This window comes from Aquarana catesbeiana, linkage group LG04, assembly GCF_042186555.1.
Source record: "Aquarana catesbeiana isolate 2022-GZ linkage group LG04, ASM4218655v1, whole genome shotgun sequence".
Taxonomy (NCBI): domain Eukaryota; kingdom Metazoa; phylum Chordata; class Amphibia; order Anura; family Ranidae; genus Aquarana; species Aquarana catesbeiana.
This window is the reverse complement of record NC_133327.1, coordinates 12,509,043-12,532,712: the sequence shown is the minus strand read 5'-3', so window position 1 is coordinate 12,532,712 and position 23,670 is coordinate 12,509,043. Positions and strand designations below refer to the sequence as shown.

The following is a 23,670-nucleotide window of genomic DNA, read 5'->3' as shown; positions in this document are numbered from 1 at the left end:
ATGGACTTTAAGAGCCCTTTCACGCTGCCAGCGCCCGGGCGTCGGCAGTAGAGCGACGCTAGTTTTAGCGGCGCTTTACCGTTGTTTTTTTTGCAGCACTTTTAACCCCCACTAGTGGCTGAATAAAGGGTTGAAAGCGCTTTGCAGGTGCTGCCCATTGATTTCAATGGGCAGGGGCGCTTTAGGAGTGATGTATACACCGCTCCTAAAGCGCCTCAAAGAAGCTGCTTGCAGGACTTTTTCTGACGTCCTGCCAGCGCAGCGCCCCAGTGTGAAAGCACTCGGGCTTTCACACTGGTATTGCAGATAGGGCTTTTTTTCAGGTGCTTTACAGGCTAAAGTGCTAAAGCGCCTGAAAAACGCCTCCAGCGTGAAAGGGGTCTAAGTGTTGCAGTTATTTAAAAACATTGCAAAGGAGTAGGAGGTAAACACACAAGAACAAGTCTAGCAAGTATTCATTTTACCAAATCCCTATAAACATCTGGACTAAATGGAGGCAATTGCCTGGCGCTCGCAGATGAAAAAGGAAAGCATTACACAAGTTTGATATCTGTGATCCCCCAATGACCAGAGATGGCAGGATTAGGGATACAGGTCACGGTTTGCCCCTCCGAGCCTATCCGACACGGTCCCAACTCACTGAACCAACCTAGTTTTCTAATGGAGGCGAAATTAAAGTCTATTTCTGGAGGTGACTGACTTTTTAAACATCAAACTTAACACTGATGGTGCTGGCTGGGCTCTCATTAGTCAGGCTTTCCTAAAAAAATGTTTAGATCAAGAGGGGGAAAAAAAAAGAACAAAAAAAAAAAACTAACTAAAATTTATAAAGCAGTTAATGTGACATTCACCAAACATACACTGCAGGTGAATCTTACTGGTTCATGTGTTTTAAATGGCAGTGACATCAGTTAATGTTTGAGAAGGGTTACTACTTAATAAATATGCCAATTAAAAGGTAAAAAAGCCAACATATAACATTTAAATTATTCTTTAATATGATTAAAAAACAACAATAGATATATATTAAGTCTATATAAAATATATGTAAAAAACCAACATATACTATTTAAAAAGGCTAATAAATATATAAAAAAGACAATATATAAATCTATAAAAAAAAGGACAATGTATAATATATAAAAAATACAATATATAACATATAGTAAGCCAAAATATAATAAGCTAAAATACACTATAAAAAAACAGCCAATATATTTTAGTCTAGTATATATTGGCTTATTATATATTACATAAATTAAGCCAACATATAAAAAAAACTATAATATATATATATATATATATATATACACACGCACACACACACACACATACATACACATATAGTATAAGAGTTGTACGCAGTTTGCATCCCCTGGCAGAAATGGTGAAATGTTGGCACTGATATTGAAAATAACTGACCATGCCAAAAAAATGGCTTTTATTTAGGGATAGTGATAATATGAAGCCATTTATTATCACATAGTTGTTTGGATCCTTTTTAAATAATCAAAAGTTTCCACCCCCTGGAATGTTTGGCCTTAGTACAGACACAAGGTGACACACACAGGATAAAATGGCAATTAAGGGTTAATTTCCCACATTTGTGGCTTTTTAAATTGTGTCTGTGTATAAACAGTCAAAGAGTTTGTTAGCTCTCATGTGGATGCACTGAGCAGGCTAGATAATCAGCTGGGGAGCTGAAAAAGAACTGTCAAAAGACCTGCATAACAAAGTAATGGAACTATATAAAAATGGAAAAGGATATAAAAAGATAATCAAAGCCTTGAATATCCCAGTCACTATGGTTCAAGCACCTATTAAGAAGCAGAAAATTCGGGGATCTTTGGCTACCAAACCAAGGTCAGGTAGACCAAGAAACATTGCAGCCACAACTGCCAGAAGAATTGTTTGGGATACAAATTAAAACCCACAGGTAACCTCAGGAGAAATACAGGCTACTCTGGAAAAAGACAATGTGGTTGTTTCAAGGCGCACAATACAATGATACTTGAACAAAAATGAGCTCCATGGTCGAGTTGCCAAAAAGAAGCCTACAAAAGTTACAAAAGAAACACAAACAAAACAGAGGCCCCATCTAGGGGTGAGTGATAGCATGGCAACCTGGGATGCATAGATAATGGAACCTTTATCTTTTAACATCTGTAATTGCCAGCCAACCTGCTTCTTAATTTGCAGCACTGGGAAGCTATTTTATTTACCTACACATGCTTGTGTTCCTCTGGAAGCATATACTGGAGCGCACACACATGAACGCTATAGGAGTCGAAACAACCTCCACCTTGTGATATTGTCATTTGGCGATGATCATCAAACAAAGCAGTGATGCCTAAAAGCTGCTGTCATGTGCCAAAGAGAAGAGAAACACAGACCGAGTGCTTTCTAGGGGTCTGAAGTTATGGTGCCCTTCCAGAGGGACGATCTAGTCTGGGATAAATTTGCCATAATGGCCCAGAGGACCAGTGCCCATGGCAGCGGGGTTAGAGGGGACCGCATTTACAAACCGCGATAACTTTTCCTTATTATGTTTCCCACTTTGGTCCGTCTCTAGACATCTGTGGTTAAATTAACCGATTCCAGACCGCCCCACGTACTGCGGCAGGGCGGCCTGGGTGCGCAAAATCATGTACCTGTAAGTGACTTTATGCACAAGCTATAGGGGGCAAACGTGCGCCGCTCCTGCTGTGGTTCGACACAGCGGGAGCCAATCAACGGGTCCGGCGGCCACGATGGCAGCCGCGATCCGCCGATCGTTCGCGGGAGATACGGATCAGCCATCTGCCTGTGTAAACAAAGCAAACGGCGGATCTGTTAGGAAGGGAAAGAGAGATCTTATGAGTCAGCTAAGCTGAATCACGGATCTCTCTTTTATTTCAGTGTGACACTGTCCCACACAGTTAGTAAGCACCTCCCTAGGGAACAATTAACCATTCGATCGCCCCTGGTGTTAACCCCTTCCCTGCCAGTGTCAGATTTGCATTTTTATAGCACTGATCACTGTATTGGTGTCACTGGTCCTCAAAAAAAGTGTCACTCAGTGTCAGATTTGCATTTTTTAGCACTGATCACTGTATTGGTGTCACTGGTCCCCAAAAAAAGTGTCACTCAGTGTCAGATTTGTCCGCCGTAATGTCGCAGTCCTGAAGAAAATCGCAGATCGCCGCCATTAACAATAAAAATAAAAAAAAATAAAAGTCCCTAAATCTATCCCGTAGTTCGTAAGACATATTTACATAGTTAGGTTGAAAAACGACACAAGTCCATCCAGTTCAACCATAAAAATAAATAAATAAAAAATAATATCAAACAATCCCATATACCCAATCCTATACCCATAGTTGATCTAGACGCTATAACTTTTGCACAAACCAATCAATATACACTTATTGGGATTTTTTTTTTTACCAAAAATATGTAGAAGAATACATATCGGCCTAAATGATAAAGAAATTCATTTTAAAAAAATTTTTTTTTGGATATGTATTATGGCAGAAAGTACAAAATAAAGTGTTTTTTTTTCAAAATCGTCAGGCTTTTTTGTTTATAGCGCAAAGAATTAAAAGTGCAGAGGCGATCAAATACCACCAAAAGAAAGCTTTATTTGTGGGGAAAAAAAGGACATAAATTTTATTTGGGTATCGCGTCGCACGACTGCGTAACTGTCAGTTAAAGCGACGCAGCGCCGTGTTGTAAAAAATGGCCTGGTCAGGAAGGGGATAAATCCTTCCGGAGCTGAAGTGGTTAAGAGAACTACAAGGAGAAGGGGAGCAGAGGATGTTAAGAGGAGGCTCACTACTGTTCAAAAAGGGGGTCACCGTTCAGTTATATCTAGGTAGCACTATGTTGTTTTTACTGTATATGACTAACAATGGTTTCCAATGGTAGAGCAGCGTGTCATCCTTCGTATATCACACTTTGTAAAGAACAGGTTAACAGATGGACTCCACAAAAGATGTAACAAAGAGAAACTGCACGCTCCATTTCAGATTTGGCAGGTAACCAGCCGTCTGGAAGGGCTCTTCATAAATTTGTCTTGCTTTTAAAGATGCAATCATAATTCATAAAGGAACACCGACTTCTTAGCGCTCACGTGCTGTAAAGAATACAAAGCGCGGTGGGAATGCTGCTCTTTTTAGGCTCCACAGCAAAGAATTCTGGGTAATGCCGTGTAAAACAAAGAGGCCTATTCATGAGAAAACAACGGAGTCCTGGTTTGCTGTGTGACACCGGCCCGATTTTTCTCCAACCTAAAGGAGTTGTAAAGGCAGAAGGTTTTTTTCTCTTAATGCATTTTATGCTTTAAGATAAAAAGCCTTCTGTGTGTGTAGCAGCCTCCCCCCAGCACCCCCTAATACTTACCTGAGCCCCATCTCTGTCCACAAGTTCTTCGGCAGTCCAGGACTCTCCTCTCCTGATTGACTGAGACACAGCAGCGGCGCCATTGGTTCCCACAGCTGTCAAAGTCAGTTAGCCAATCAGGAGAGAGAGGGGGGTGGCGCCGAACTGCAGCTGGGCTCAGGTTCCCCCATAGCAAGCATTTTTTTTTTTTTAAAAAAAACACACAGACAGGAGCAGCTGTCATTAGGGAATAAGGAGAATTGTGTAAGATTTTAAGTGTTATGGGAGCAGCAGGAGTTGCGGGGGGCGGGCACTGTCACAGGATCTGACAGGCAGGGAGGGAGGTGGGAGAGCGCACAGAGGAGGACAGGAGGGATGCGGATGATGGAGGCCCATAAACTGACCATGATAAACCATGGTCAGTTTACAAAGGGGAGCGCAGAACCAGGCAGGATCAGCCAGGTATTACAGGTGATACAGGGGGCCGAATGACACTGCACAAGCACTGCGCTGTATAAAATGCTTTAAAGGAGCATGATCCATTTTTTTTTTTTTTATGGGTTAACAAACCATTTAAGATTGCATTTGAGGAGTTGTCTCTCAGTCTTGAATTCTATGTGTGGTTTCATATGAATCTATGGTGATTTTTAGATAGAGAACCGTTGAGTTACTATATTTACAACGAGTGTGGATTCTGAGGACGAGAGTTCTTTGCGAAACCCGTCGATTATAGACGCCAGATACCACCCATGGATTATAGAATGAGGATTATTGCCTTTTTATGAAGTCTTGTCTTACCTTTCATTTTAAAGAAGGAGATGATTTGATATATTTGTGTGAATTCTCAGTGGCGCATAAAAAGTCCCATTTACCTGTTTCTGCCCTTTATGGGCATTAAGGGTTTTGGTCCCATATATATATATATATATATATATATATATATATATATATATATATATATACATATACACACACATATACATAAATATATATATATATATGAATCTAAGCCACTGCCAAACTGATGAGGCGTTTTCAAAATAACAGAAATGAATGTCTCTTGTTCCCGTTAATGTGTATTCTTAGTGGAATGTGTTATTATGCAAAAGTTTATATTTTTGTAAGTCCTCCAAGGCATTTATCCAGCACTGGGAGCTTAGAAGCCTCTAGATTTGGTCAGGAGACCAGCTCCTTGAAACACTTGAACTCCCCCCTTCCTTTTTAATGAGGATGAAGAGGGGGGATTCAGTTTTTGTCAAAATCAGGAAATCGAAAAAAAAGTGTCAAAAATGTCAGGTGTCTGATCTGTCCGCTGCAATGTCGCAGTCCTGCTAAAAATCACTGATCGCCGCCATTAATAGTAAAAAATAAAAATGCTTTAGATCTATCCCCCTTATTTTGTAGACACGATAACTTTTGTGCAAACCAATTAATATACGCTTAATGCGATTTTTTTTTAACCAAAAATATGTAGCAGAATACATATTGGCCTAAACTGATGAATACATTTGTTTTTTTACATTTTTTTTGGAAATGTTTTATAGCAGAAAGTAAAAAATCATTTTATTTAATTTTTTTAAATCGTCGTTCTTTTTTTTTTTTTTTTTTATAGCGCAAAAAATAAAAACCGCAGAGGTAATCAAATACCACCAAAAGAAAGCTCTATTTGTATGGGTACAGCGTTGCATGACCGCGCAATTGTCAGTTAAAGTGACACAGTGCCGTATCACAAAAAATGGCCTGGTCGGGAAGTGGGTAAATCCTTCCGGGGCTGTAGGGGTTAAAGAAATAAAGCCTGAAAAAAGAATAGTAATGCAGCCGTCACATTTAAGGATGGGTTTGAATACGCACAGGGGTATTTCATCTATAAATCATTAATGCATGCAATGCCCTGATGAAGCATTTTGCGAAACATGTTGGCTGCCCCTGCATACCTACGTATTTGATTTCATACATCAAGCTCTAAATCACGGTTAAAATATGTATTATGACTGTTTTTTATTTGATATCTATCAATAAATTTATACTTTTATACAAAACTGTTGTTGTTGGTGCTCAGCTTAATAACAAGACACACTACCTCCCTCCAAAATCCCATATCCCCTTTGAGAGAGCTGAGTCTCTTTCTCTATATCTTAATCCTACCAGGGACTGCCTGTTTCTGGAAACTGTCCAATCATATATTCATATATTCTACACAAGGGTGTTTATAAAATATTTACTGTACGAATGTGTCAGACAGCCATCACCAATCTTCACAATAACTTTGTTAATATGTTTATTTCCTAGGATTGTCAGCTCTGTCAGCTCCATCTAGTGGTCATAATGTTGTATTTCCCTGAAATACCTCAATTTAGGAAAATACCACATTATTGCCACTAGATGGCAAGCCTCTATCTTGCCTACTGCAGCCATACTAGCACTTAATTTTGTTTATTTTTGTGTGATTTTTTTTTTTTTTTTTATAACTGAGGGCCATCGTGTCTGAGGCTGTCCACAATCACCTACCTGAGGGTTGAGCGTGGTAGCTGCTTGTCTGCCCTTCTCATCACGCTGAGGAAACAGAGATTTAAGGAGTTTCGGCATTTGAGGCACTAAGGATTTCACAGGGTTCGAGTAGGTAGACGCCGCGTTCTCCTGACCTGCCAAGGCAAACCATAAAAACGTCTTAATAAAGTTTTTTAGGGTTTTTTTTTTTTTTTTGAGCGTCACATTCATAAAAGTAACATAAATCGCTCATCATTTTTGATATGAATACAGAAAAATCAAAAACATTCCCCATTAAAATATTTTACATAATTTCGCTACAGGGACTGTAGGATTTTAACTCAATTGTTTTTTTGTTTTTGTTTTTTTTTTCCCCTTGCTTATTTTATGTCATTTTTCATGCGGCCCTTTATGTCATTTTTCATAAATACCTTACTAAAGCAATCTTCATAATCTAGTGCATTACCTTAGTAGTAAACATAGAAAAATCTCCTAAATCAGATATTTTTACCTTTTAAAACGTTAAAAGGAACATATATTGGTACTTGTACCTTGTATAGCTTCTTCTTTGTAAATTTTATTATAATTTCTTTTCTGTTTGCTTATATTACTTTGCAATTTCATGGAAAATAATGAAAATTACTTAAAAAAAAAAATTTAAAAAAAGTATATATTTGTGCCCAAGTTTCAAAGCAGCTAGCTTCAGCTCTTAGTGCCACTTCCCCGAACTTCCGGGAACATTACACACGGAGTACATCACACGGAACAGGTCATAAAGGAAAAGCAGAGGCTTGAACTGCTGTCAATCAATTAGCTTGGAGGAAAAAAAGTGACAGTAAAGTGGATTGGCGCCCAAGGCTCCGGGGCGGTCTGTTGACATACAGTGCCATGAAAAAGTATTCATACCCCTTGAAAATTTTCCACATTTTGTCATGTTACAACCAAAAAAAACGTAAATGTATTTTATTGGGATTTTATGTGATAGACCAACACAAAGTGGCAGGAAAATGATAAATGGTTTTCAACATTATTTACAAATAAATATGTGAAAAGTGTGGGGTACATTTGTATGGCGCCCCCCGGAGTCAATACTTTGTAGAACCCCCTTTCTCTACAAGTCTTTTTGGGGATGTCTCTACCAGCTTTGCACATCTAGAGAGGGACATTTTTTCCCATTCTTCTTTGCAAAATATCTCAAGCTCTGTCAGATTGGATGGAGAGCGTTTGTGAACAGCAATTTTCAAGTCTTGCCACAGATTCTCAATTGGATTTAGGTCTGGACTTTGACTGGGTCATTCTAACACATAAATATGCTTTGATCTAAACCATTCCATTGTAGCTCTGGCTGTATGTTTAGGGTCGTTGTCCTGCTGGAAGGTGAACTTCCCCCCCAGTCTCAAGTCTTTTGCAGACTGTAACAGGTTTTCTTCTAAGATTGCCCTGTATTTGGCTCCATCCATCTTCCCATCAACTCTGACCAGCTTCCCTGTCCCTGCTAAAGAAAAGCATCCCCACAAAATGCTGCTGCCACCACCATGTTTCACAGTGGGAATGGTGTGTCCAGGGTGATGTGCAATGTTAGTAAATTAGTTTTCCACCACACATATCGTTTTGCTTTTAGGACAACATGTTCAATTTTGGTCTCATCTGACCAGAGGATCTTCTTCCACATGTTTGCTGTGTCCCCCACATGGCTTCTCGCAAACTGCAAATGGGACTTCTTATGGCTTTCTTTCATCAATGCCTTTCTTCTTGCCACTCTTCCATAAAGGCCAGATTTGTGGAGTGCACCACTAATAGTTGTCCTGTGGACAGATTCCCCACCTGAGCTGTGGATCTCTGCAGCTCCTCCAGAGTTACCATGGGCCTCTTGGCTGCTTCTCTGATTAATACTCTCCTTGCCCGGCCTGTCAGTTTAGGTAGACGGCCATGTCTTGGTAGGTTTGCAGTTGTGCCATACTCTTTCCATTTTCGGATGTTGGATTGAACAGTGCTCCGTGAGATGTTTAAAGGCCTTCATGATGCTGTTTGTTCACCAATGTTCTCTAACAAACCTCTGAGGGCTTCACAGAACAGCTGTATTTATACTGAGATTAAATTACACACAGGTGGACTCCATTTACTAATTAGGTGACGTCTGAAGGCAATTGGTTCCACTAGATCTTAGTTAGGGGTATCAGAGTGAAGGGGGCTGAATACAAATGTACACCACACTTTTCAGATATTTGTAAAAAAAAAAAGTTGAAAACCAATTATCATTTTCCTTCCACTTCACAATTATGTGCCACTTTGTGTTGGTCTATCACATAAAATCCCAATAAAATTCATTTACATTTTTGGTTGTAACATGACAAAATGTGGAACATTTCAAGGGATATGAACACTTTTTCAAGGCACTGTATATATATATACTATGTATCACGTGTATTTGATTGGTGTTAACAATATATTATCATTTTTCACCTAGTGACTTTTGCTCATGTAATTGGGTCCTGAAGAAGCCATACCCTGGCAAAATGTGTTGACATTTACTAATGGAAGTGTACAAATTACTGTATTCTGTTTATGTATATCATCCTTATATGATTGTATAGTTACACTTCTGTATTCAACTTCTAGGCCGGGCATCACTAAATGGTGGGCCGCGTCGCATTCACATTCAGACCACCGTCCTTCCGACATTTAGCAGCCTTTTCTTCCTCCTGCCGTTGCTCTGTAATCCTCAGAGCCGACAGCTGGGGGCAGGACAGTTCTGGATAGAGGCCGGAGTTGCTCGAGGTTAGCAAGCAGGTGATTGGCTGCTGGGATGAAGGGCAGCCCTAGCAACCAATCATTACCAACACCCGCCCTTCATCCAGACATGCTGTGCCGATCTCTGGTCTGTAAGATAAGACAGTGAGGGAGGGGGTGAAGTTACAGGGGGTGAGGACACTAATGTGAAAGGCTTAAAAGGAGCTGATGAATGTGTGTGCTGAGGACAGCGATATTTGGGGCTGATGACATTAAACTTGGAGGAGCCTGAGGACTGTAATGTAGGGGGGAGGGGCTGAGGACTGTAATGTAGGGGGGAGGGGCTGAGGACTGTAATGTAGGGGGCTGAGGACTATAATGTGGGGGGGAGGCTGAGGACTGTAATGTGGGGAGGGGGCGTGCTGAGGACTGTAATGTGGGGGGGCCGAGGACTGTAATGTGGGGGGGCCGAGGACTGTAATGTGGGGGGCGCTGAGGACTGTAATGTGGGGGGCGCTGAGGACTGTAATGTGGGGGGGGCTGAGGATTGTAATGTGGGGGGGGCTGAGGACTGTAATGTGGGGGGGGCTGAGGACTGTAATGTGGGGGGGGCTGAGGACTGTAATGTGGGGGGGGGGCTGAGGACTGTAATGTGGGGGGGGGCTGAGGACTGTAATGTGGGGGGGGGGCTGAGGACTGTAATGCGGGGGGGGGGCTGAGGACTGTAATGTGGGGGGGGGCTGAGGACTGTAATGTGGGGGGGGCTGAGGACTGTAATGTGGGGGGGGGCTGAGGACTGTAATGTGGGGGGGCTGAGGACTGTAATGTGGGGGGGGCCGAGGACTGTAATGTGGGGGGGGCCGAGGACTGTAATGTGGGGGGCGCTGAGGACTGTAATGTGGGGGGCGCTGAGGACTGTAATGTGGGGGGGCGCTGAGGACTGTAATGTGGGGGGCGCTGAGGACTGTAGTATGGGGGGGGGGCTGAGGATGTGATGTGGTGGACTGAGGACTGTTATGGGGGGGTGGCTGATAATTTAAATTGGGGGAGGCTGAGGACTGATGTGAGGGGCTGAAAAATGTAATGTGGGGAGACATGAGGACCGTAATGTAAAGGGGTCTGAGGACTGTAATGTAGGGGGGCATGAGGACTGTAATGTAGGGGGGCTGAGGACATGATGTGGTGGACTGGGGACTGTAATGTGGGGGGGGGGGCTGATGATTTAAATTGGGGGAGGCTGAGGACTTATGTGAGGGGTTGAGAAATGTAATGTGGGGAGACATGGTGGGGAGTAATGTGAAGGGGGGGTGGAATAGGGGACGGAGGACAGTAATGTGGGGGATGATGTAAATAGGGGCAGATAATGGTACTGTCCGGGGGTGATGTCAAGGAAGTGTGAGAACATTACTGTGAAAAGAGTGGAGGGGGGTGAGGTAAAGGGAAAGCTGAGGACACTCATCAAGAAGGGATCTTGATGTGAAGAGGGAGGTGACTGTGACGTGAAGAGGGAGGGGATTGTGATGTGCAGTGGGGACGGAGGACGCTGATGTAAGAATGGGTTCAGATTTGTGCATTAGGTGCACACGTCATGGGTAGGTCAGCGAATTTAATAGGCTGCACTACACGCAAGAAACACTGAGAAAGAAGTCCTTGACCATTTTTTTCCAAAATCGCGGTGCTGCAGCAACATGTGGTTTGGCACATGCGAAAATGCGCCGCGGGTACCGATATAATATGTGGACCTCGGCTGGAAGAAAATGTTACTGACCGGACCTCAGTGAATTTTAATTCAATACCCCTGTTCTAGGCTATTAGGGACCATTTGCCATTATATGAAATGCTTGTACGTTTGTACCTGTATATTTTAGATTTATGTGCTTTAAATATGTACAAATACATTTTCTACCTTTTATGGTTATTGTTGTCTTCCTTGCTGTGTCAATACAGTCCGCTTTCCTATATTTTTTGTTGGATTAGGGTTTTTCCACCCACAAATAATCTTGCTGTTCTATTATCCTTCGGATGTGGCCTGTGTAAGTCTACATTTTTTCTACTTTAACTGCTTCAATACCGGGCACTTTTACTCCTATCCGGCACAGACCAATTTTCAGCTATCAGCGCTGTCACACTTTGAATGACAATTGCACTGTCATGCAACACTGTACCCAAATGATATTTTTAGATTTTTTTACAGGTCTCCACTGTGAGGAAATGCTGCTGCTCAACTCTCCTCTCCTCACACTCTGTCAGCTTGAGACGAAGAGAGCCGATAACCGCATAATCACATGGGTAAAGAGCCTCGTCATTGTTTTTTTAACAGAGATTGGGTTTGTGCCGTGTCCAAAGGACACAGCGCGCCTGCGGTCGCTGCGTATCCCAGAGGACACTCAAGAGTGGGGAGACTGGGGCGACATCATATGACATAGTCCCGGAACGAGAGAGCATCCCACCCACCGTTATTAGTCTCTACGGTGGGTGGGAGGTGGTTAAAAAGGTGTTGATTAACATTTTCAGTCAGAAAAGATGGGGGAATACCTCCTGGTGCGCTATTGTTTCCTCTTTCCAGAATACAACCATTACTGCTGCCGGCAGGCTGGTTGTACTAAAGTCAATCGATAGATCAACTTCAGTACAACCATCCTGCCCATAGATGGGTCGGAATTTGTCTGGTTCTTGCTGAACTGGCTGAATTTTGGTTCATCTATGGCCGGCTTTAGGTTGGACTGCTTGTTCGTTGGTTTAGAGCAGTGGTCTCCAAACTGTGGCCCGTGGGCCGAATGCGGCCCTTTGCTTGCCTTTATCCGGCCCTCGGGGGACTATTCCTCCCACTGACACCAATAAGGGGGCACCATTCCTCCCACTGAGACCAACAAGGGGGCACCATTCCTCCCACTGAGACCAACAAGGGGGCACCATGACTTCCACTGAGACCAACAAGGGGGCACCATTCCTCCCACTGAGACCAACAAGGGGGCACCATTCCTCCCACTGACACCAACAAGGGGGCACCATTCCTTCCACTGATGCCATAAAATGGGGCATTTGTCCTCCCACTAATACCAATGATGGGCAACTATTCCTCATTCTACTGACTACAGTCATTTTTTTTACTCCCGCTGACGATCGGGCATTTTCTACTTCCACTGCTCACTCTGGCCCCTCTAAAGTCTGAAGGACAGTAAACCGGCTCTTTATTTAGAAAGCTTGGAGACCCCTGGTTTAGAGCAAGAAAAGTTGTCAGTGTTTGCATTTTATGGAGTGTCGTCGGAGTTTTCGTTTCCTGAAAAAGGGGGGAAAAAAAACCTGGGTTCTAATGATTCACTACTCCAACCAAAACTGGAGAAATAAGGCTTTTGGTATTAGACACATGATTGGTAAAGGGGTGAAATAGAATGTAGGGGCACTGGGGAAGTTTCAGCGTCGTTTGATGGTGGTATTCATGAAGCAGTTTTTGACTCACCTTGATCCTGTGACTGGTTATGTGCAGGGGGCTCATTCTGGGAGCGCCGGGGCGATGTACCCCTAGCGCGGGAGTTGGGTGAGGATTGGGATACGTCCTGCTGGCTCTCCCATCGACCCTGTTGGAAACAAAAAAAGGCAAATGTTTCAGTTCTATTCAAGAGTTAATACTCCAGGATGTCTTAGTAGACACAAACACAACCAGATTACCCAATTTTGGGTATTTGGTCAAATATAAAAGAAGGGGTGGTGTTGAATAAATAGATATCAAACATGTCAACCCCCAAAACTTTGCTTGCTCGCGACCGCAAAAAAATAAAGTACCCAAAATTTCCTATAAGCAGTGTTCATTTTGACGCCAAATTTCGATTTAGTTTTGTTCAAAGTCTTTTGCTTTAAATGCCATTTTAGTTTTAGGCCCCTTTCACAGGATCGGACCGTTCAGGTCCGCCTGTCAGTTTTGACGGCGGACCTGAACGGGCGCTCCATGTTAGCCTATGGAGCGACAGATGTCAGCGGAGACATGTCCGCTGACATCCGACCTCGTCCGATCCGCTAAAAGCAGACGGATGGCCCTACGTCCAGATCCGTCGCTGGCGGATCGGATCGGGTGAGATCTGAGGAAAACGGACATGCTGTCCGTTTTCATCTGATCCCTCCATAGGCAGCAACGGCGCCTGACAAGCCCCTCCCAGCTCAGTGAGCAGAGAGGGACCTGTCATCCACCGGCTCAGCGAGGATCAACGGACTGATCTCCCGCTGAGCCGGCGGACCGAGGCAGGCTCCATGGAAACGGAGTCCGCCTCGTGTGAATGAGGCCCAAGTCGTATTTTAGTCATCTGATTTGTTTTCGTTTTAGTCGTATTTTAGTCGACTAAAATCACCAGTACATTTTAGTTGACTAAAATCTAATGGGTTTAGTTGACACCTTCACGTCAACGTAACACAAATATGTGGCCCCACTGGACTGGGTTTTTTTTTTTTCTTCCGTGGGGCCACATATTTGCGTATCTCCCTTTGTGCTGGGAACACGCCGCACTCCCACCACTTAGACTGGGTGTCTCACGGAGATTCCCAGGCCCCAAACAATCGGGACCCGGAACTCCCCGATTCCAGGTCACCAGATCACTGCGATAGTCTCTGATTGGCTATCACAGTGATCAGTCACTGTAAAGGCCGTCCCTGTGTTTTTTCTCTGTGAATGGAGATGCATCGTATCTCTCTACCTGCAGAGTAAAAAAATAAATAAAAAGTGTATAAAAAATAAAACACAAAAAACCTAGTTTGATCTTGGTCAGTGCTAGGGTTAGGGTTTGGGTCAAAGGTCGAGGTCAGTATTTTTTTGGACTGAATTTTTTTTTTTTATTTAGTATCCGCGTCAGTGTGTTTTAGGTAGGATAAAAAAAAAAAAGCAGCAAAGTACACACTATTGTTTTTGGGCTGTACTACGGGTATAAACAACAACTAACACACACACACACGGTATCGCAGCAATTGTCAAGAGCAGGAGAATTTAATTTGGGTTGTTCTTTGGTGGTAGGTTATGGTAGTAGCAAGAAATATACGGCTACATTTAAAAATAATGTTTTTTTTTACAATTTTGAGGCAGTTTTCCTTTGAAAATAAAAAATAAAATTTCGGAGATATCCATGACAATTTACCATCTAATGAAAGCCCAATTTCTCCTGGAAAAAAAAAAAAAAACCAAGGTATAATCCCACCTGGATGCACAAAGTTGTTGCAATGATATGTACAGTTTTGCTAACACATGTCAAAGTTGCAAAATTGGACTTAGGCATTAAGATTTGTTTTACCCTTAGGCAAGAAGGGATTCGATTGTAATGCATTATTTAAAGGGGTTGTAAACCTTCATTTTTTTTCACCTTAATGAATCCTATGCATCAAGGTGAAAAAACACCTGGCAGTCACCGGCCCACCAGCCCCCCCCCCATTTTACTTACCTGAGCCCCTTCATCTCCTCGGCTGGGACGCGCTGTCCTTCTCTCCACGGGGTCCTGGCTCTTGATTGGATAGATTGATAGCAGCGCAGCCATTGGCTCCCACTGCTGTCAATCAAATCCAATGACGCGGGCGCCGGGCCAAGTCCAGCATTCGTGTCTATGGATGCAAACGCTGGACTCGGGAGCGCGCCCACAAGGTAACCCCCTCGGGAGAGCACTTCTCCTAGGGGGTTATCTGATGCGGGGAGGAGCCGTGAGAGCCGCCAGGGGGACCCCAGAAGAGGATGTTCGGGGCCACTCTGTGCAAAACGAGCTGCACAGTGGAGGTATTTTTAAAAAATAAAAAACGATCCTTTACAATCACTTTAAGAATTTTCAAACTACTGGAGTAAAAATCTAACATTTATGGTATTCTGTACTTTTGTACATGCACTACAGACATAGATTTAGCCTTGGTATATAAAGTCTTTATACATAAAACTAAATTTCATTACAAGAATATTGCTTTTTTTTTTTTTGTAGCAAACGGAGCAACTAAAAATCAGTGCTTCACTTGCTAAAAATCAGAACTGAATCTGTGCATTTAAAATTGTATAATGTATGGGGGGGGATACATTAACCAACAGAAATAACAAAACAATGGTAATGCACTCACAAGCTTCAGTGTGAAACAGGCATAGAATTAGCTCAATGTGAAGCCGTCAGTCCCGACTGGAGCCTCTGGGATCATTGAGAAGCAGTAGATGCCGGTGATAAGATCAAGGGAAGCTGTCAGAGGAACCTCAGAAGAACTGTCAGATGGAGCTGTCAAAAGCCTGGGTGCTAGTAGCCATTAGGGAACCATTTTAGAGGCAAAACCTCGTTTCCTTCATTAAATGGAAACAAAACACAACAAAAGATATCCTCTAGGTCTCCCTCTTTCTATATCCTCAAAAAGCAGTGAGATGGAAGCATGGAAGCCCAGGACTGTTTTTGTTTGGTGATGCCCAGTCTTTGAGTCCCAAGGGGGCTGACTATCTCTCAGTGGATGTTTAAAGAACATGAGGACACCTGCAGTGCATGCAGGAGACTCTGTGGGCCACTGATGGATACGTAGCGATTTGCAAAGGCGTGTGAGAGAGGTATAGAAGATTTCTATGGTTGGAGTCCTCCTCCGGACCACGCATCTACATCGATCTATAATAGGATTTGCATATGCGATCTGTGTTTTCACGTTAGGATCATTGACATACCATCATCCAGAGAATATATGCATGAACAAGCTTTTTAGTAGAACGTGTGAGGGAGGTCGTATGAACTCACAACCCTCCCCTGGATCACACTACTGCTCATTAGCCATCAACCCGTGTATATGCAATGTATATGCAATTGCTCATTATCCATCAACCAATGTGTGTGTGATCTATACTGTTCACACTAAAGACCAACGACTTCCTGGAAACGGACTTTATTATCATACCATAGTGTGCGAAGGAGGTGGTTAAACATCTGCACATTCTTTCCTCTCATTTAGTGGGCCCTCCTCTAGACCAAACTACAAAACTCTCATGCATCCATGGTGACTTTCAAAGTTCATGAACCTATATATCACTATATGGACACGAGGCTCTATATACTGTAGACACTCTGCAGGTGTTGTATTTGATCTATCAACATAGGATCCTCAAATGGACACATTTTTTCTGCTACTTGGGCATCACATTATATGTATAGGGGTTTATCCTTGCAACATCAAATACTTTGTGTTTAACCTATAAACAATATGCACTTGGTCATCCTTTGTAGTACAATGGAGGGTTTTTTTAGAAATCGTTTAAAAAAAATAAAATATATAATAATAATTGTGTACAATGAGGTGGATTTTATTGGCTTTGGCTATCAGGATTGCTGTATATTTACATACCCTTTCCATGTCTGGTTGAGTCCATAACTAGTATTTTTATTCTTAGGCAATTCATCAAATGGAAATGCACCTGCCCTGATTTCACTGTATACTGTAGAACCCTGGTGCGCAATCTGTGGCCTGAGGGCCACATGTGGCACTTTAGTATGTGACTTGCAGCATTTGGGCCTTGACAGTCTGTAGTGGGAATATTAATTAGGGTAAAAGCATTGATCTCTACTAGTCACATGTAACATGTTCCCGGTTTTGTACAGTCTTCTGCAGCATATCCCCAGCCAACAATGTATCCTATCCACACTCTTGGACTCTCAAGCATTCGATATATTGAACATTACGTGCAGGCCCTTAGGTGATGTCAGAGGCCGCATTTGAGGCCCGCTTTAGTTCATAAGCCTACAAAAAACAAAAATGATGTCACCACAGGGTGGTACTATGGACATGAATGAGTAAACTGTGCCATGTCCAAGTATTAAACCAAGAACACATTAGTATGGAAAGGATGGACTTTATAGGCACTATAACTATAGATGTTAAACATTTTATTCTTTATTTCACATAAATGTTAAAAACAAAGTTAAACTATACGAGTCTTGTACAAGAGACAATAGTAACCGGTAAAATACCCAACCCCTAGTACCTGACCATCTAGATTGGTGGTCACACAATATTATGCTTTAGGCACGCAAAAGTTGGAGAAAGTCACAGTCTGGGATGGATAGATCCAGTTCCAAATCCAGCTCAACATGTTTCGCGTCTAACGCGCTTCTTCAGGAGATTTACTAAAATCACCTATATTTTTAAATGTAAAAAAGAAAAACCAGTAAATAGACAGGTGTAACATGCAGGAGGCCATTAGGTCATCAAATATGTACATATTAGTCATAAGGTATATAAAGGAGTCAAGCAGGTGGAGACTAGAGGGGGCTGTAGTTGCATAAAAAGGGCCCAATGAACAGATGCTGGGACACATATCTATAACAATCTTGTACATGACTCATATTTTAACTTTGTTTTTTAAGGTCTGTGTGAAATAAAGAATAAGATTTTTTTTAACAATCTATAGCTGTAGTGCCTATAAAGTCTATCCTTTCCATTGAAATTCATTCTTGGTTTAGCTCATAAGTTGACACCCACGGTTGTAGAGCCTAATGTACAGCAGTGCACCACAACACTATACATTGTGGTGCACGGAGCTAAATGCGCATTTTTAATTCATTGTGGCGTGTTAATGCATGTGAATTAACGGACTGCAACAGATTGCTTAAGTGTAAATGGGCCCTTAGGGCTTACAAACACTTTAAACCCTTGAACACATCCGGACAACTAAAATAACGCACATTGTTGAGTTTTGTTCCAACTTAGACTCCAGGAGAGCTGCAGCTGCTGAGACGACACAGAAGTTCATGAAACTGTAGACTTCTATTTTTTTTGCCATTGTGTCTCATTTACAGACCACATTATCCATTCCAACAGCTCTGTTCACCTTGGGGACAATCCCGCCGCTACTGCGCACATCGGGCACGTCAAACAAATCTCCTAATCGCTCCCAGTGACAGGACAAATTGCCGGTTTAAAATGGAGGAAACGTTAGGCGAAGCCTGACCGTTGCCAGCCTCTCCCTTCTCTTGTTAGAGGACAGAATGGTTTACTGTCATAATAAAATTTATGCAGTAAATTCCATTTAGAAAAGCACCCCTGGGATGAGAAATACATGTTCTTCTGAGCAGAATGTTCCTGCAAGGAGCCGAGTCTTGAAAGCGGGTCTGAGAGGAGATGTGCTCATAATGAGAAGGAGGAGAGGAGGAGATTGCTGCACTCAAGGAGATATTTGGACAGCATTAGCTGAGAAGAGAAGGGACATAAAACAGGAAAGTAACTACAGCCAGCGATGTATTTTTAGGCTGTGCGTTGTTAAATCAGGCACCCCGCTGTGCAGGCGCTGAGAATATTCCTTTGTTGGCATGAAAAACAAAATGTGTTTTGTTGGAGTTGCTTAAGCAGGATCACCTTATACAGCATAACTTTAGAAGAAACAGCTGAGTATGAAAAAATTTGGGTACCCCACACTTGCATTGGCTAGCCCAAGATGTCTTGCATTGGCTAGCCCTAGACATCTTGCATTGGCTAGCCCTATATCACGTATATTGGCTAGCCCTAGACTTCTTTTAAGGACCGTACACACGGGCCAAATATTGGGCAGCATCAGCCGGTTAAATAGAAATTGGCCGACATTCACCCTATGTGTAGGGCAGCTGGTCCGATAGAAGCCGGCCGTTTGGCCAGCTTATGTTGAAGGGGCATGACTGGAAAAGGACTGCTGATCAGTGTGTTCTGGTGGAGCATCCCCCTGTAAGAACACATTAGATCAGCAGGGGAGATCGCTCTACTAACATTGCATGTTGGTACAGCGGCTCCTCCTGAGTGCTTCAGTTTTTCGTTCCGCCCGCTGGGTTGAATGAAACATTACCAATAGAGTGTACCAGGCTTTAATGGCTGGCCCTAGATCACTTTTAATGGCTGGCCCTAGTTCACTTTTAATGGCTGGCCCTAGTTCACTTTTAATGGCTGGCCCTAGATGTCCTTTATTGGCTGGCCCTAGATACCTTTCATTGGCTAGCCATAGCCTTTTTTTTTGCCGCTAACCCTATACCACTTTTAAAAAAACACTAAGCATGTGTAGCAGAATTTAGACTTGTTTTATTGGGCTAGACTTTATTTGCTAGGAAGCCCTAGACTTAATTTCTTGGGTACCACTAGACTTAGTTAATTGACCATTGAAGTATTTTATTGGCCGGGACAATACTTGTGGGAGGTGGGTCTGCACGCCAGGGACTTGGAGGGCACTCCCTCATGTTTGCATATATCCCCTCCCCAAATCATAGCTGAAGTGGGTCAAGCTAACGATACAAGGAACATTTTTAAACACAGACAACTCCCAGCTCAGTCTCATGCTGCCATGCAGACCGAGTGAACCTCCACTAGACTAGAGGTAATTCTTAGAATTGTTTGCTACAACACTGAAGAGCTCATACAAGCTGGATATTATCCATACTTTATGGATTTTTATCCTTTGCACTTGTGTATATATTCATATGCATTAATTAGCTATATATCGCTTATATTAACTTTATCATTTTTGGTGGTTCTCTCTCTCCTTTTCTGTGTGCCAGCTTGGACTATACATCAGACCATAAGCCTGGTGTAAGCATTCTTGGAATATCCTTTTTTGAGATCTGGTGTAACTTGTCTGGTCTTTTGCATACCATCCTCCTACCCTTTCTCCCTGCCACTGCTATATCATCTATCCACAAGGTTTGTGCACTTTGAGTGACTAGTACCAATTTTTAGCCCCTATAGAAGAGGTTCATTATTACAAACTTGAAATGCGTCGGGAATTCTCTGTCTTATCTACATATCAACAGTCCAGTGGTCGTTTGTATAATGTTTTGATATTGCACCGCAGCTGTACATGCATCCAATTTTGATTTTATCATGCTATATATTTCATGATTTTACCTTTACAAATACAATATGAATATATTTTCAACACTGGGTAATTACTAAGGAGTTTCTGCCTTTCAAAGTCCTATAGCGGAATCTTTTTTGTATTTCATTATTTAGGGATGTGGGCAGCAACTCCTACTCTATAAATCTCTGGCACAACCTTTTCTTTCAGTAGGGTTGAGGTCAGGTAGTGACGTTGGATGAGAAGACCTGGCTAACAATTGGCATTCAATTCATCCCAAAGGTGTCCAGTATGGTTGAGGTCAGGGCTCTGTGCAGGACACTCCAATTCCTCCACACTAAACTGAAATGGAATGTCCCATTCAAATCCATGGTCATTAATATGGAGTGGTCCCCTTTCCAGCTGTAGCAGCCTTCACTCTACTGGGAAGGGTTTCTGTTGATATCTGTGGGAATTTGTGCCCATTTGTGAGGTTAGGTGCTGATGTTGGATGAGAAAACCTGGCTCACAAATGGTGTTCAAATTCAACCCAAAGGTGTTCAAGTAGGGTGGGAGTCAGGTACTGACATTGGTTAAGAAGACCTGGCTCACAATCATCGTTTCAATTCATCCAAAAGGTTTTCAAGTAGGGTTGAGGTCAGGTACTTATGTTTCATGAGAAGACCTGGCCCACAAATGTCATTCCAATTCATCCCAAGTGTGTTAAGTAGGGTTAAGGACAGGTACTGATGTTGGATGAGAAGACATGGATCACAACTATCCTTCCAATTCACCCCAAAGGTGTTCAAGTAGGTTTAAGGTCAGGTACTGATGTTGTTAATGAGAAGACCTGAGTCATCGTTGGCATTCCAATTCATCCCAAAGGTGTTCAGCAGGGTTGAGGTCTGGTACGGACATTGGATGAGAAGACGTGGCTCACAAATGGTGTTTTAATTCATCCTAAAGGTGTTCAGTAGGGTTGATGTCAGGTAGTGATGTTGGATAAGAATATCTGGCTAACAATTGGTGTTCAATTCACCAATTGTTGGGTTGAGCTCAGGGCTCTGTGCAGGACAATCCAGTTCCACCACACCAAACTGGAATGGGACACTCCATTCCAAATTCACGGTCATTAATATGGAGTGGTCCCCTTTCCAGCTGTAACAGCCTACACTCTACTGGGCAGGATTTCTGTGGGAACATGTTCCCATTTGTGAGGTCAGGTGCTGATGTTGGATTAGAAGACCTGGCTCACAAATGGCATTTTGATTTATCCCAAAAGGTGTTCAAGTAGGGTAAAGGTCAGGTAGTGACGTTGGATGAGAAGATCTGGGTTACCAAGGGGCATTTCAATTCATTCCAAAGGAGTTCAACAGGGTTGAGGTCAGGCCTCTGTGTAGGCCACTTCAGTTTCTCCACCCCAAACTGCAATGGGACACCCCATTCCAAATCCATTGTCATTAATATAAAGTTGTCCCCTTTTTAGCTGTAACAGTCTCCACTCTACTGGGCATTTCTATGGGTGTCTGTGGGAATCTGTGCCCATTTCTGAGATCAGGTACTAATGTTGGATGAGAAGACCTGGCTTACAAATGCAATTCCAATTCATCCCAAAGGTGTTCAAGTAGGTTTGAGGACAGGTACTGATGTTGGATGTGAAGACCTGGATCACAATCATTGTTCTGATTCATCCCAAAGGTGTTCAAGTAGGGTTGAGGTCAAGTTCTGACGCTGGATGCGAAGACCTGGCTCACAACTAGCATTCCATTTCATCCCGAAGGTGTTCAGTAGGGTTGAGGTCAGGTAGCAACACTGGATAAGATCTGACTCACAATGGGCATTCCAATTCATCCAAAAGGGATCGGGTACTGATGTTGGATGAGAAGACATGGCCCACAACTGGCATTTCAATTCATCCTAAAGGTGTTCACTGGGGTTGAGGTCAGGGCTCTTTACAGGTCACTCCAGGTCCTCCTCAGCAAACTGTACAAAGGCAGATCCATTAAGACATGCTTTGGCCAGAGGGGCACAGTCATTCTGGAACAAAAAAAAAAAAAAGTCTTCCTCAAACTAGAACTGCAAGATTGGAAGAGCACAACTGTTTCCAATATCTTTGTATGATGTAGTATTCACTGGAAACACCTGAACTTAATTTGAAAGGGGGATCCACATCTTTTTGCCCATCCAGTAGGCGTGATAGGTGTCCACAAGCCATTGATCGCACAGTATATATTATGCTATAATGATGCTTTCATATTTAAACAATCTAAGTAAGTTTGAATAAAGTTGGCCATAAACGTCATTTGTACAACGTGGTTTTCAAAGTGGACTGCAGCACTAATCTGCTGACTCTAAATATCATAAGAAATAAAACATCAAACAAAGCTGGGTGAAATGTTTCATATTATTCGCAGCTGCAAATATTTCTGCCCAAATCTTCCTAACAGACCTTTCGTCCCGATCCAACCGAACATTCTACAGCTGGAGGCTCATTCATTGCCCCATCTAGTGGCCAAGGGTAGGAAGAATGGCGAGAAGTCTGGAGATGGTACAATAGTCTGAGCTCCAGACAGCCTGCAGCAGACTTTATTTGAATGATTGACTACCTGTCTTCAGCACCGGAGTGATAAATGGTTTCATAGTGAGACAAATTCCGCCTTTCCTGTAACAGTATCGATGAAGGAACTTCAAGTAGAGAGTCGGGAAAGACAAAATGCTCCCTTTTATTGTGAAGTGCTTGACTTTTTTTTTTTTGCTTTCGGAGCCAATCTGCTGATTGATTTTTGGAACAAACTGAATCTGCACAATTATTAAAGGGTCAGTCCACCTGACTCTAACAATATGGTATTGGATGGATGGCAGCAAGCTGAAAAAATCCTGTGTGTGTGCTCTGCAGGGGTTACTGTTACACACGAGTTCGAGGCTGCTCACCTTCTGTTGTCATTAGGAGTCTCATTCTTCCATATTCATTAAAACTGAACTTCAGGCAAACCACTGAATACACAGATGAAATACATACAAGGGAGCAATTTTTTAAACAGTTACATTTTTCATGCCAAAAGGATTTGTATTGATGTCCGTCCAGTCCTGATATTTGAGCAGCTCTGCCACATAGCACAGTCCGGTCTGTACTGGCAGGGCAGGAAACCTGATTTTTTTCCTGTTGCAGTTAAGTGACACTTATGGGTCTTGTCTCTTCCTGAGCATGTGATTGGATAATAAAAGGAAAAGCAGCACACTGATGAGTTCATCCTTCTGTCACTCTGCTCTCTCCTCTAATTTGCCTTGCTACAAAACTTACAGGCTCCTTATGTTGTTTTTCCCTC

At 42.6% G+C, this 23,670-nt stretch overlaps 1 protein-coding gene across 1 annotated transcript in view; it reads right to left on the bottom strand.

The window, feature by feature from the left end:
- KIF13B (kinesin family member 13B) overlaps window positions 1-23,670 on the bottom strand; it is a 367,935-nt gene that overhangs the window by 37,302 nt on the left and 306,963 nt on the right. Inside the window, exons 36-37 of the mRNA XM_073624835.1 lie at window positions 13,037-13,154; window positions 6,868-7,001 (exon numbers count right to left, since the gene is read on the bottom strand). Of these exons, the coding sequence (XP_073480936.1) occupies window positions 6,868-7,001; window positions 13,037-13,154 (252 nt within the window). The remainder of the gene's footprint in view (window positions 1-6,867; window positions 7,002-13,036; window positions 13,155-23,670) is intronic.